Below are 15,571 nucleotides of genomic sequence, written 5' to 3' on the forward strand. Positions count from 1 at the left end.
GGTTTTCCCTTCTTCAAGCAGCTTTCGTAAAAGTTTCCGTTATCCGAACTGCAGTGTTTTGCTCTTCGAACTTTAAATAGATTAAAACCGAAACAAATCGTTTTTTGTTGAAAAATTGTTCATATTATATGAGTACTTACTTTTAAACCAAAAATAAATATTCTATATTATAAACCGCTTTTAAATTCTTCAAAAATAACTTTAACTACTATTATTTTGAACAGGTCAAATTAGAAAGAACAACCAAAAGTCAATGAAAAATTATTTGGAACCTTCTTTTTCATTTTGAAACTATGATACATTTATCAGTAATTGACCGTTACAAACTTTGACATCAAAGAAACTAAATTTTTAACCGTAGAAGCACCGTAATTATAAAAAATGTTTTTTTGATGCAGCCACCACTATTATTTTGAACACAACTGTACGTACCTATGGATTAAAAAAATGTATGAAAAATTTAAAATATTGCAATCCACAGGAAAAAACACAAAATATTACATTTTTTACTGTCATGAATCCATTTGTTATCTATTATATATATTAAAGTTTGGTTTTGTGTACGTTCGCTAACCGGCCACACCGACTGACTAATTTTCTTAATTTTTTTTTTAAATCAAAGAGGCATAAGAGGAGAAGGTTTAAGGCAAAAAAAAATTTAAGATTTTATAGGGTAAATAGGGGTAACACGACATTGAAAAAAGAGGCTATTTTCTAAACGGTAAGTCGTAAAGAGTTGACTTTTTTTTTAAATGATAGACAAATTTATTCAATAGTTAAAAAAGACATTGAAAAAATTCAAAAAAATTTCAAATCCAAGTTGTGAAGGTTTTTTTGCAGTCATAGACCTTCGACAAAAGACTAATTAGAGGTACGCAAAATTTTGCACAGAAATTTGAATTACACCATGAGAAAGATATTTAAAAAGAAAAATAGGGGTCTAAAACGGATTTTTTTCATAGGCCCTGTATTTTGAAATAAAAATTTTTGAAAAACAACCTAATTTTTAGGGACATTTTTGAGTAGTCTTTTATTTTTTTGGAATTTTTAAAAGTCTGCAAAAAATCTCAAATTTATAGGAAATATAGGTTTTAATCATGCGCATGCATGAGTATTTTGCATAGGCCATTTTTGCTAAAAGTTTAAAAGTTAACATTTATAAACTCATTTTATGAACTTTTCAAGTTTTGATCCTCTTTTTACTTTGAAAACTTACTAATTCACAGTCGAAAATTATAAATAAATACAAGAAATGGCGGAACGAAGTCCGCCGGGTCAGCTAGTTGACTATAACTTGAAATTTTGAGGGCCTATGAAAAATTTCAAGTGCCATAAACATGATGTACTCATTCATACAATGCCGGTCGATAGAATAGGCTCAACCACTTTAAAGCAGGGTTCAAATGTTGTCAAAATAAAAATCCCCTTTTTTAACACCAAAAGTTTATTTTTCCCCTTTTTCGTAAAAAAATCCCCTTTTTTCCAGAAAAAAATGCAAGTATTTATTTTTTTTTTTAATTTTTTTATTTAAATCTTTTTTTAAACATATTAATTTTGTATTTAATTTATTCATAAAAATAAAAACTTTATAATGGGCATTAGTAAATAAAGAAAATTAACAAAAATGAAGCTCAAAATACCTACATATTTCATTTTCAAACTAAAATCAGTCAAAATAAAATTTATGGAGATACTTCATAAATTTTATTTTGAGGGTAAATCTTAAATATCAGTGCTAATTTAATAAAAAATGGATATTATTTTCTATATTTAATGTATTTTTGTAAATCATAGAGTATTTATGCCAATTAAGGCAGGCTTTTTTAAGAACGATGTCTTAAAAATGTATAAGTATTTTTTTTTACTTTTATTTTTTTTAATGCCGCGGCTGCTGGCTGAAAATTTCATTTGATATACCCAAAAAAGTACAGATTCCCTTATTGAAATATTTTGAGGAGTGAATTAAAAAATGGAATCACCCTAGTTTTTAGTAGAGCTGTCAAATTAAAAAATCCACTTAGCGTGGAATACGATAGTTTATTTCGAAATTAAGTTTTATTTAAATTGATTCCATTGTTCAAAGATTGTGTCTAACGTTTTTGTAAGTTTAAATTTTTCCCCTTTTAGATATTTTTTCCCCTTTTTTATCGCCGTCCCCTATTTTATCCCTTTCGTCTAAGAAAATCGGCAAAAATGGTGATTTTCCCCTCAACCTGGGAACCCTGCTTTAAAGTATGTTTGGGTTCAAAGGAACTTAGATTAGTGGGCGGGTTTTTTGGTATAGTAAAGATAGGTTTATTTAAATATGTTTTAAGGGAAAATCAGACAGACCAGGTGCCTAAGTTTCGAAGAAAAAAAAAATCAAGTTGTAGACCGAACAAAATTGAGGTGTGTGTGTAAAATCGAGAAATAATGAAAAACTGTAGATATAGAACCTAGTAGTTTTTTTAAAAATAAAAAAAAACTACAATAAAAATATGATATGAGGGGAAAAGAGCTTAAAAGTTAAAAAAAGCGCACTATCCTTTGGTTGGTATTCGATTCTTCCGCATTTAAATTTTAAATTAAATTTTCCCCTGCAAGTACTCTTAGTCTTTGAACTGTAGAAAGATTGATGAGAAGTACCCAAACTTAGATTACATTTAAAACCAATAGGAAACATTAAAAACTAGGAATCGAAAATAGGTTGAATTTCGAAAAGTGTCACATGAGTTAAAAACGAGATTTGCAGCGTGTGTGTTCTTTCCGAAGAATTAAATAAAATTTGTGTATCCTGGAAGGTTTAAATCATTTCTAATTTGATTTAGGAAGGGCGAACTGCTTTTGCAGCGACATTATAGCCATTATAGTCGATATTCCAAGTTTTGATAAGACAGGCCCTGATTTTCAATCGCCTTGTGTCACTGCAAATTATTAACACCTGACCACATTCTTTACCAAAAATAATGTTTCAGGTTTCAGTATATGCAGATAAAACACTTGTTATTGTAATATTAAGTAAATACCCGAGTCGAACATTTGGCACTATTTAAAACCTAAATATTAACTAAACATTCTTTGTTTAGATTTAATAGGTCATAAATATCACTAGATTTCTAAAGGAAATAGCCTCTACTTAAGACCCCAAATAGTCGGTTATCGGAAAAAATCCCATTTTGGGTAGTTATTTAGGACCAAAAAAAATTTCATTAAAGCCTGTTTAAAACCTAAATATTCTACGAAAACGCATTAAGTCCTATTTATTCTACTTATATTTCCAAAAATTCTATAGGCCCTTTTCTTCTCTCTAGGCTTACTTAATATTTGTTTTTAATAGTTTTCACTGAGCGAGTATGACTTAGTTGAAGGCTGAAAACATTGCAGAACGGTTTATTGACTATAACTTGAAATTTTGAGGGCCTATGAAAAATTTCAAGTGCCATAAACATGATGTACTCATTCATACAATGCCGGTCGATAGAATAGGCTCAACCACTTTAAAGCAGGGTTCAAATGTTGTCAAAATAAAAATCCCCTTTTTTAACACCAAAAGTTTATTTTTCCCCTTTTTCGTAAAAAAATCCCCTTTTTTCCAGAAAAAAATGCAAGTATTTATTTTTTTTTTTAATTTTTTTATTTAAATCTTTTTTTAAACATATTAATTTTGTATTTAATTTATTCATAAAAATAAAAACTTTATAATGGGCATTAGTAAATAAAGAAAATTAACAAAAATGAAGCTCAAAATACCTACATATTTCATTTTCAAACTAAAATCAGTCAAAATAAAATTTATGGAGATACTTCATAAATTTTATTTTGAGGGTAAATCTTAAATATCAGTGCTAATTTAATAAAAAATGGATATTATTTTCTATATTTAATGTATTTTTGTAAATCATAGAGTATTTATGCCAATTAAGGCAGGCTTTTTTAAGAACGATGTCTTAAAAATGTATAAGTATTTTTTTTTACTTTTATTTTTTTTAATGCCGCGGCTGCTGGCTGAAAATTTCATTTGATATACCCAAAAAAGTACAGATTCCCTTATTGAAATATTTTGAGGAGTGAATTAAAAAATGGAATCACCCTAGTTTTTAGTAGAGCTGTCAAATTAAAAAATCCACTTAGCGTGGAATACGATAGTTTATTTCGAAATTAAGTTTTATTTAAATTGATTCCATTGTTCAAAGATTGTGTCTAACGTTTTTGTAAGTTTAAATTTTTCCCCTTTTAGATATTTTTTCCCCTTTTTTATCGCCGTCCCCTATTTTATCCCTTTCGTCTAAGAAAATCGGCAAAAATGGTGATTTTCCCCTCAACCTGGGAACCCTGCTTTAAAGTATGTTTGGGTTCAAAGGAACTTAGATTAGTGGGCGGGTTTTTTGGTATAGTAAAGATAGGTTTATTTAAATATGTTTTAAGGGAAAATCAGACAGACCAGGTGCCTAAGTTTCGAAGAAAAAATAAAAATCAAGTTGTAGACCGAACAAAATTGAGGTGTGTGTGTAAAATCGAGAAATAATGAAAAACTGTAGATATAGAACCTAGTAGTTTTTTTAAAAATAAAAAAAAACTACAATAAAAATATGATATGAGGGGAAAAGAGCTTAAAAGTTAAAAAAAGCGCACTATCCTTTGGTTGGTATTCGATTCTTCCGCATTTAAATTTTAAATTAAATTTTCCCCTGCAAGTACTCTTAGTCTTTGAACTGTAGAAAGATTGATAAGAAGTACCCAAACTTAGATTACATTTAAAACCAATAGGAAACATTAAAAACTAGGAATCGAAAATAGGTTGAATTTCGAAAAGTGTCACATGAGTTAAAAACGAGATTTGCAGCGTGTGTGTTCTTTCCGAAGAATTAAATAAAATTTGTGTATCCTGGAAGGTTTAAATCATTTCTAATTTGATTTAGGAAGGGCGAACTGCTTTTGCAGCGACATTATAGCCATTATAGTCGATATTCCAAGTTTTGATAAGACAGGCCCTGATTTTCAATCGCCTTGTGTCACTGCAAATTATTAACACCTGACCACATTCTTTACCAAAAATAATGTTTCAGGTTTCAGTATATGCAGATAAAACACTTGTTATTGTAATATTAAGTAAATAAATACTTTTTCACAAATTAAAGCAGAGCTTGTGCTGTTTTACGAAACAAAAAAAGGAAACCGATATTTTCAAGCTATTTACATTTTACATTTTTCTTAATTGCTTTGATTTAAAAAAAAGTATGAGTTATTAATTTGCGTATAAAAAAAGTTTTTAATCAGAATATAGAAACAAGAATACAAAAGAACACAATTATTTAAAACCTAACAAAATTCAACAACAATGACTAAATAAAGAAAATAAATCAACAATCACATAGCTATACACTGCACTAATTAATAGTAATAGTTTGGTGGCAAGTATCCATTATTTGTGTTAACTGAATTGCTTATGGACACTGATGCTCCTTGTCCTGATGAGAAATTATTCTCCTGCAATGTATTACTTCCAACTGGAGTAATCGAAGCCAATTGCTGTTCAAGTTGATGTTGTTCTTCTTGTTGTTGTTCTTGTTTAAGTTTTTCTTCAATGGCACCAATAACCGATGTAACTGGAGCAATACCTTCATTAGTCACCTGGCTAGTTCCACCCAAGTTATCATATTCAGCTAGAAAAAGGATTTTGTTAATTTTCAATTCTTGAACAGTCTGTTTAAGACGTACCTTGAATTTTTTCTTGAGCATGAGCTGCCTCCTCTGGAGTCTTGTACTTAATAAAGTAGACCTCAGGTTTGGTTGTTGTTGTTGGCAATTCTTGAATTTGTGCATCAATATCAGAGGCGTCAGTCTTCTTGCTAAGCACATAAATGACAGTCTTCTCTTCATTGACGGCTGGAGTAATCTTGATGGATTGTTTCTTGGATGATTTAGCTGGTGCCTTGATGAAGACAACATTGTAGTTCTTGCTAGGTGTTCCAACTGTCAAATGTTTTTCTTTGTAGTCTTCTTCTTCCTCTTCTGGAGCAGAGTGAATGAAGAATCGCTTCGAGACTCGAACTTCTGGTTTAGGAGCAATTGGCTGCTGGACTGAACCAAAAGATTGCGATTGAAGACCAAGACCTTGTTGAGGTTGGGGCACTAGGACCATCTGTGGACGGAATTGTTGGTGATTAAGGTGAGATTCCTGATGATGATTTCCACCGATTGGAGCCAAATATTGGTTATTCACAGAAAGTTGTTGTTGTTGTCCATATCCTGATTGTTGATTGGAACTTAAGGGATAGTTGTATCCTTGGGGAGCAGCAACAGCTAAAGCTGAGAAGCACAATACCTAAAAAAAATGATGATTTATGAAAGAAGTCCTTTTAATCCTTTTTTTCTAAATAAAGTTGGCTTACAATAAAACCACGCATGTTCTAGCTTAATGTGTTTGGGTTAGTGAACAGGTGAGTTGTACTGCCGGAAATATTTCGGGTGGCAATTTATATACCAAAAAATCACAACCCGAACCTTCGGAATTTTCGTCTCAAGCGAAGAAGACTATAACCTTCATATACAGTTGAAGATATAGTAATTATTTTGTAGTTCTTCTCCGTTCCCTTTCATTTCAGTGGGGGAAGACTCAACTCGACACAGGTTTAAGTCAGCAAAGTGAAGATGTTTCCTCATGAAAAAAAGATAAAACGAGCACACATCACGCATCATCCCATAATGTAGGAGTTAATTAATTGTATCTCAACTATTTTGGGACCACTGTGTGTTGCTGGTTTGCTGGTGGTGATAGTTACATGGGTCAAGAAAGACATGTTTGTTGTTTGACGTTTGAAAAAGAATACCTTTTTCCTACCGAAGCCATTGCTTCAACAAAAAAAATGTGGGACACTCTTCATTCATCATTCGTGATGATATTTGTGTTAGTTTATGCCTTATGGGCAAATGATTGGCTTGCGATTAAATGATATGACCGACAGACACTAATCGAGTCAATCCATCAAGTGCATCGTTTTTGAGTGACCATTTCATCAATTGGCTGCCTGTAATTTTCTTTGAACTTGAAGAAGTAAAGAGAAAGAGTATCTCGCTGTATTAGCCCAGTCATTTTAGTCATTTTTAAGCCCAATCTGCGGAAAAATTCCTACTGGGCTGAATTTTGGTATACAGCTTAATGACGGCTTTGTTATCAAGATGTGAAAAATCGACATTGATATCGTGTCCGCGTTAAGAGTTATAGGGGTCAAAAGGTCACAAAAACTGGTTTTTCACGATTTTCAGCAAAATGGTAAGTCTTATCAAAAAAATTTCAATGCAAGAATTGTAGACCAGATTATTATACATAAAAAGTGTCATGACACTTTTATTCCTAAGACCCACCGTTTCTTAGGTATAACGATTCAAAAAGTTGAAGTTTAGTTGTAATCGTCATAATCCTATTCCTGAAAAAAAAACTCCTAACTGAAAAGTTCCTGAAATTTCATTATTTTTTTAGCTTGAATTTCGTTCCTCAACTGTTAAGAATATGGGGAAACAAAAAAAAAATGGAAATTTTCGCCATTTTTCCGATTGGGGCCCTTCTCCCGAAACCATTTCCCTGGGAATTTTTGTTTAGAATATGTCTGAAAATATACAGGGTGTGCAATAGAGAATGGACAACCCTAAAACGGCTTATAGCTACACTTATGATTGTTCTAAAAACAGATAGAAAAAAGTTCTATCGCAACCAGTTCATAAAATATGGACTTTTTTTCGTTCAGTGTATTTTAAATTTTATCATCTTATGTTTTCGTTCACTACAACCACGAATGAATGAATTTTATTTATTTCTTTTTTTTTATAATTTTCTACAATAATTGTATGAGTACATAAACGCTTTAAAAACTGCAAAGCTATTGCACATTTTCGTAAAAAAAAAATTTGAAATCTGTTTTTTGATGCAAAATGTAAAAAAAGTATTTTATGAAAAATTTTAAACACCTGTGGTATAAAATTAATCTGTAGAAACCTAGGTGGCCAACTTTCTTAAAAATATTCTGGTATAAGGAGAATATTTTTAAGAAAGATGGCCACCTAGGTTTCTATAGATTTATTTTATACCACAGGTGTTTAAAATTTTTCATAAAATACTTTTTTTACATTTTGCATCAAAAAACAGATTTCAAAATTTTTTTTTACGAAAATGTGCAATAGCTTTGCAGTTTTTAAAGCGTTTATGTACTCATACAATTATTGTAGAAAATTATAAAAAAAAAGAAATAAATAAAATTCATTCATTCGTGGTTGTAGTGAACGAAAACATAAGATGATAAAATTTAAAATACACTGAACGAAAAAAAGTCCATATTTTATGAACTGGTTGCGATAGAACTTTTTTCTATCTGTTTTTAGAACAATCATAAGTGTAGCTATAAGCCGTTTTAGGGTTGTCCATTCTCTATTGCACACCCTGTATATTTTCAGACATATTCTAAACAAAAATTCCCAGGGAAATGGTTTCGGGAGAAGGGCCCCAATCGGAAAAATGGCGAAAATTTCCATTTTTTTTTTGTTTCCCCATATTCTTAACAGTTGAGGAACGAAATTCAAGCTAAAAAAATAATGAAATTTCAGGAACTTTTCAGTTAGGAGTTTTTTTTTCAGGAATAGGATTATGACGATTACAACTAAACTTCAACTTTTTGAATCGTTATACCTAAGAAACGGTGGGTCTTAGGAAAAAAAGTGTCATGACACTTTTTATGTATAATAATCTGGTCTACAATTCTTGCATTGAAAATTTTTTGATAAGACTTACCATTTTGCTGAAAATCGTGAAAAACCAGTTTTTGTGACCTTTTGACCCCTATAACTCTTAACGCGGACACGATATCAATGTCGATTTTTCACATCTTGATAACAAAGCCGTCATTAAGCTGTATACCAAAATTCAGCCCAGTAGGAATTTTTCCGCAGATAAAACCTAAAATTACTGGACTATATAGGGTTTGGCCCATTTTAGGAAATACAATGTAGAGATTATTTTTAACAAGCTTAAGCAGATAAAGTCGTATTGTTGGTAATTTGTATTTAAGCGGTTTTTTTTTTTTGTCGGAATCGGGTTACAAGAATAAAGAGTGTGATCGATGGTATGTTTTTAGGTAATCAAATCAATATGAATTTTTTGTTTAGGATTATTACATGCAAGTGAAAGGAAGTGATGCATTTGAAAAGAATACGCGTTTATTTTTAAGTGAAAGCACGTGCTTTATAGAAGCGAACAATTAACCTATATTAAATTAATTATTCATTGTTAAATTGTGAGATAGCTAATTTTCGGCTGTTACCAAATGCACCGCGGGAGACTATTTTATTTTTTGTATTTCCTATTTTTTATTATAAATAGCACATGATTTTTTTACTCTATTTTTGGATATTAATTTTTTGCTATTCTTTGTTTTTCTTGACACTTTATGTCTAAAAAAATAAGAAAAAATAAATGTGGTGAATGATAAAAATAAAATGCACGACTGGGGTCGCACGTACTTGCTCTTGCAGTTAAAAACACTTAAATGTTGGTTTATTGTAGATTTTAAGAGCTGCCTCTATACAAATTTAAAGAAATTTTGTTGATGTTGGGGAAGAGCCGACATTTAGGGCAAAATTTTGTTAAATAATGAAAAAAAAAAATATTTTTTTATTTGAGGTTTTTTAAAAAAATAAAAATGCAGTTTTATTGAAATTGCTTCGAATATTACGTCTGCAAATTTTAATCAAAATCGTTAGAGCAGTTGTCGAGTTATTTGGTTTGAATTGAAAAATTTGTACACTGAGGGAAAAACAACGTAAAATCAACGAAAACCACGTTGATTCAACTATTTTTCGGAATGATTTTGCGTCGAAGACGAAAATTTTAAAATCAAAGTAGAACATCGTTAGTTTAAAGTGGTTTACCGTTATAAAACATCTTTAAATCAAAGTTGTTTCAACTTAAAAAAAAGTAGGTATCAATTTATTAAAAAAAAAGAAAAAATGGGCAGCCGCTGGGGATCGAACCTACAACTCTTGGGTTACTAGGCGAATGCTTTACCAACGTGCTATCTCACTGTTCAATATTAGAGTGATAAAATGCAACAAAAGCTGAAGTCCCACAAAAATAAAAAAGTTTCGTACGTTGTTTCAATTTTATTTTAAAGAAGTTTCATGTTAATTTTTTCAACATTAAATCAACGTTGAAAATTTGCGTTTTTTCCCTCAGTGTATGGGAGGTACACTTTCTAAGCGAAATATAAAAAAAAAACAAAAAAAAAACAACTTTCAGAATTCCTTAAAAATCATCTGTACCAAATTTGAAGGAAATCCATCCACCCGTTTAGGCTGTGGAAATGTGTACAGATGGACGCACAACCGCACAGACGCACGGACGGAATTGCGAGACCCACTTTTTGGAATTCTCCATCATCGTAATGTTGGTTTTGATTAAAACCTCAAATTTTTTTTCGACACGAAACCAATACTTGCCCTATAGATAGAGTAAGTAAACAAGTTATGGCCATATGCAAGAGACTTTGTATTGCTCCGGTTAAAAACACATCAGTGAAGAAATCGAATATTCCAAGAGTCCATCCTCGAAAAGACAGTAAGGAGGTTGGTTCCGTTCAATAAAATAAAAATAAATTTGTGGCACGATATGCCCCATGATGGAGCAAGGTCGAAAAATTCGATTTTGAAAATTGAACCTGGTCGCTAGAATCAGCCTCTTAGGTCCATTGGAATGAATCTCAAGCAAATCCGTCATCTCAAAAATTTCTAGGAAAACCTTGCCGTTAGGAAACAATGCCATTTTTGTTTCTAATTGACGAGTTGGTTAGACTTCTTGTCACTTGTGAAGTTACTATCTTGGTTTTTATTTTTCACTTTAAGTTCCATTTTGACAAAATTTTACTTTAGAAAATTGTAGGTCCCCTTTTTGGAACTAACTATATACTCACATAGGATTAGAGTTGTTAAACATGAGACGTTTATGGATTCGTCATGCTGCAAATTTATTTATTACTAGAAGAGGTTTATAAAATTATAAAAAAAGATGACCTTGCTAGACAAGATGAAAAATTCAAAAATTCTATTTAATAAATTATTAAAGAATAAAAAAGTTATGATTATGCCATTATTTTTGAACGGTTGGTTAAGCAGGTTTATGCGTTCTTCATGACGACGCACAGTGGGACGAGTGTATGAAAAAATATATATTTTGCATGTTATCACATTCTACATTGCATATCATTGTTATATACTAAAAAGTACATGGATGAATCTGCAATATCTGTCCCGCCTTAATCCAAACAAAAGAGCTGAGCAGCGAACTTTTTTTGTATTCAAACTTAATATCTCAAATCATGCAAACAATTCTCAAGCTTATATTTAATTTCGCATTCACAAATTTTATTCAATAAACTTCAAACATAATGTTATTAATAAGTAGTATGTAAAATAAATAATGATGAATAAATCGCTATCGCTCTCCGTTGTCCCATCTTTATAGTTTAAGTCTGTATTAAAACTCAAAAAATTTCATGTGTAAATAGTACTAATAACTGCGTACATTGTACGAATTTTATTCGTGGTTTTCAGCCACGAATATTATTCGTAAAATGCACCTTTATTAGTACTTTTGCCAATATTTTATTAGTATTCGTAGAAAATCATGCGTATATTGTACGAATACTATTAGTAGATTTACATTCCCATTCGTAGATTGTACGAATAATTTGTAGTATTTACTAATGCTTTTCTGATTCATTCGTACATTGTACAGTAGTATTCGTATATTGTACGAATAGCATTGTAATATTTACGAATGGCTTTACTAATAATTCGTACATTATACAGTGCTATTCGTATATTGTACGAATGTTATTTATTGTAGAACTTTCAGCCATTGAATTTTGTTCTTGAAATTTCCTGAAATATGTATTGTTGAAATAATTACCCAAGCAAAACTGTACTTCAAACTATAAAAATATATTGCATTAATTTTTCACATTTATAAAAATATAATGAATGTTTTTTTTTATCTTAAATATTATACCACATATATTCCACGGTGTTCATATTCTTTGTTATGGAAGGCCACTAAAAATATACAAACAATTAACATTGAAAATTGCTCGAAAAAATGTCTATACTTACAATAAATATTTTTAGAAAAGCACCAGTAACTTTGAAGTGATATGGGCCGCCATTTGCCAATTATTAAAGCTGATTGTTGATAAATTCGCTATGCCAACCTTGAAAGAATGTTCTAAAACGAAAAGTCAGAAAATAAGTCATGATTAATGAAATAACCTGTATATATGTTATTATAACACTTGTGTTTCATACACCTATGCCATAAAGTATAATGATTTAATTAATCTTAAACAAAAATTACTCACCTGGTTTTTGTTTTAATTGTAGTTGTTCAGTCGTTCCTCGGTTTTGTAAATACTTCATGTATAGATAGTAAAGTTAAATAATGATTTACACCACTGCTTAACTACAAGCACTTTCTTTTTCCGCACTGAACGAAAGTAAACTATTTTTACAAACTTTGTATTTCTTAAATATATTTATTTTATGAAATTATATTTTCCATTTAATATAAATGTTCTGTCATCGACGACGCGCGTATTTCAACTAACATTTTTTATGCTATTTAGGAATGGAAAACGTTTAACAAATAACGGATATTTCGGTTTAAAAATCAACGAATTATTCGTACATTCTACGAATAATGCGTACAGGCACCCTACGAATGAATTTGTCCTACGAATATTAGTATTTACTTAGTAAATAGTACGAATTTATTAGTAAATACTACGAATACAATGCATGAAATTACGAATTCATTCGTACGAAGAATTTACGAATGTTATTAGTTATATGTACGCAATAATTAGTACAATGTACTCATAAAAATTGTTGAATTTTTGTTTACGAATAGAATTAGTGCATTGAACGAATAAATTCGTGGATATTACTACAGTTATTAGTAAAATTTTACTAATGCATTCGTAAATATTTCACTGCACGAATACTTCGTGTATTTTACGACCATGCGTACAATGCACGAATATTTTTGCTACGAATGCCATTCGTAGCCGTTTTACTAATAAATTTTTTGAGTGATAATTAATACTGTTACAACTTCTAAGTTATTGTTTAGGAGACATTGGTCAAACTGTGGGTCAACTTTAAAAATATGCAAATTGATAATGGAACGTATGTATGTTTGAAATAAAAGCGGGCCACAGCACTCCATATTTCGTTTCACTTCCGAAAATCCGTATGATTTCTAAATTAATATTATTTTTCATTGTATTCCGTGTCAATCTCACGTGTCAATATCATTTGCTGATCGGCCTGGTGGTGCCAAAAAGGCTTTTAAACTCCAGCATTCAGTTTGCGAAAATTTTTCCGTATGTGCAGAAAATACATCGGATTTGGAACACGTGTCGCAAATATTTGTGTGCGTGTGAATGTCCCCATTGACAGAATAATAATGGGTCAAGTCCATTTGAAATTTGAGCATTATTTTGAACTTTGATAAGCCTTTTCTCAGGAACTAAAGGAACTTTTGAAATAGATGTTTTACAGATCAATAGCTCTATGTCTCCAGAATTCTTTCTCTTAAACTATTTATAATAAAACGAAACCCTTAATTGTTAAGACTTTAAAACATCCAACCTTTAGGGAAGTGGACTTCACCCATTATTATCATTCTGAACACCTCATATTTTAACACAACGTTAAACAAAAAAAAACGTAAACTTTTTTAAGAATTTGCAAAAGAATTCAATCCTTTTACTTTCCGAATCCTAAAAAATATATTTCTTCGGCAAAATTTTGGATATAATTTCGTATTTGGTAAAACTCAAAATACTACCTAAAGTACCGCGTTTTGTAGTGCGTACCTACTTTTTGTCCTTTTTTTATAGGGCAAATTACGGACTCGCAAAAAAAATCAAACTCGATATACCTAACAAGCGGGAAGTCCAGTTCTGTGTTTGTCTGTCTGTGTGTCTTTATCTCGAGCTACATCGCTAACCACTGAAGCAATTTGGTTCAAACTTGGTAGTTAAGTCTTTTGAGTGATTCCCTAGAGGGAAACTTGAAATTTTATTTTTAAGGTCAATATTGCGGTCCCTGAATTATGACTAAAATCCTCTCTAACGATTTTCATTAAAAATGTTCTGTGGACTTTATAATAAAGTCCTCCTTTAAAATTTAAAACTATTTCTATTATAAACGGTAGATACCTGTCATAAAGATGTTAACTTAAAAATGTGCTCCAGATTACCTAATTACACAATGCTCATTTGTCGTTCAATAACTACAGCTGACACATTCTTTATCAAGGTCTAAAAATTTCACTGTCAGGGGGTTCTGCGATGTCAGGTTAAAAACTATCAAAATCATCATTTTGCACGGTTGTCAGATTTTCGTTTGCGAAAAATTAGTGAGTCCGTTACAACTGTTTCCAGATATTGTGAGAAAATTAAAAACTTTTTCCATGTTTGTTATAGCGGAAAAATTGTCAAAAAGCTGTGAAAAATATCATTTGTCGGTCGTTGCTTGGCAAACCATGCTCTTCATAACCAATATTTAAATAAAAATACAATGAGAAACCATACGCATAGAAAATAAATACAAATTACTCAAGTTATCAATGTTTTGTTTACAGTTGAATTTATTATTCATCCAACCTGCAGCTCATTACCATATAAAATCTTTGACATGGTTTGTTAGCAATTTTGGCGGGGAAATTTCTTTCATTTTTCGAGTTCTTAGCTTTTATTGTTTAATATTCCACCATAAGATATTATCTTGTGATTCTTTTGTGTACTGTTACCAAAGAAAAAAATAAAAGAGGAATCATTCATAAAAAAATGTGAAGTTGCTTTCTTTTGCACTTTCGGCTAGTTTGTCTTGAACTCTTGGGTCGTTCGTCATCATAAATTATGCAATGTATTAAAAGCAGTTCACCTATCACGAATAATTTATCTTAAAGATGATGTATTACAATCACAACGTTTTTGAAGGCCTATGATGTTGTGTATTATTTTTGGTTTGCCTCCGGGCAGTGGTCATTTTAATGGGGACCCCATTGTTAACGGTTGTAGATTTAAATCGTTAAAAACAAAAAAAATTGGTGCACCCTAGCACACCCATCACTTTTTTATTTGAAAATGATTTATTTGAATTTATGTTACGAGTTGTCTGAACGATGGACATGATGTGTCTCTTAAGTGGTTATAGCCTCTCAGTAAAAACTGTTATTTAATAGTGATAGTAAGTGTTTATTGAGAAAAGTGGTTTGGTTTTTTTTTTTAAGTTCATTATTTTAATATGAAAGAAATTAAATTAAGTTTTTTTTTCTTTTTAAAGAACTTTTTAAAATAACTATAAAGTTCTTAAAAGATCTATTTATATTTTAAGTTGCCAAAAAAATATGTGTAAGAATTTAGTCTTTTGGTTGCGATAACAAAAAGGCTTTTAGAAAAACGTACTTACTGGATCAGATCAAATACTTTGAATAATAAGTATAGATATGTGGTAATGTTATTATGTGAGACACTATCTATTAATT

The 15,571-nt window shown here is 30.6% G+C and overlaps 1 protein-coding gene across 1 annotated transcript; it reads right to left on the bottom strand.

The window, feature by feature from the left end:
• Positions 1-5,370: 5,370 nt before the first annotated feature.
• LOC129915074 (uncharacterized) lies at positions 5,371-6,386 on the bottom strand. Its single transcript, XM_055994534.1, has 3 exons — positions 6,372-6,386; positions 5,698-6,304; positions 5,371-5,642 (listed from the first exon to the last, which is right to left on the bottom strand). Exons 1-3 carry the CDS (start codon positions 6,384-6,386, stop codon positions 5,371-5,373), a joined length of 894 nt encoding a protein of 297 aa, XP_055850509.1.
• Positions 6,387-15,571: the final 9,185 nt, after the last annotated feature.

The sequence above is a fragment of the Episyrphus balteatus genome, chromosome 3 (genome assembly GCF_945859705.1).
Source record: "Episyrphus balteatus chromosome 3, idEpiBalt1.1, whole genome shotgun sequence".
Taxonomy (NCBI): Eukaryota; Metazoa; Arthropoda; class Insecta; order Diptera; family Syrphidae; genus Episyrphus; species Episyrphus balteatus.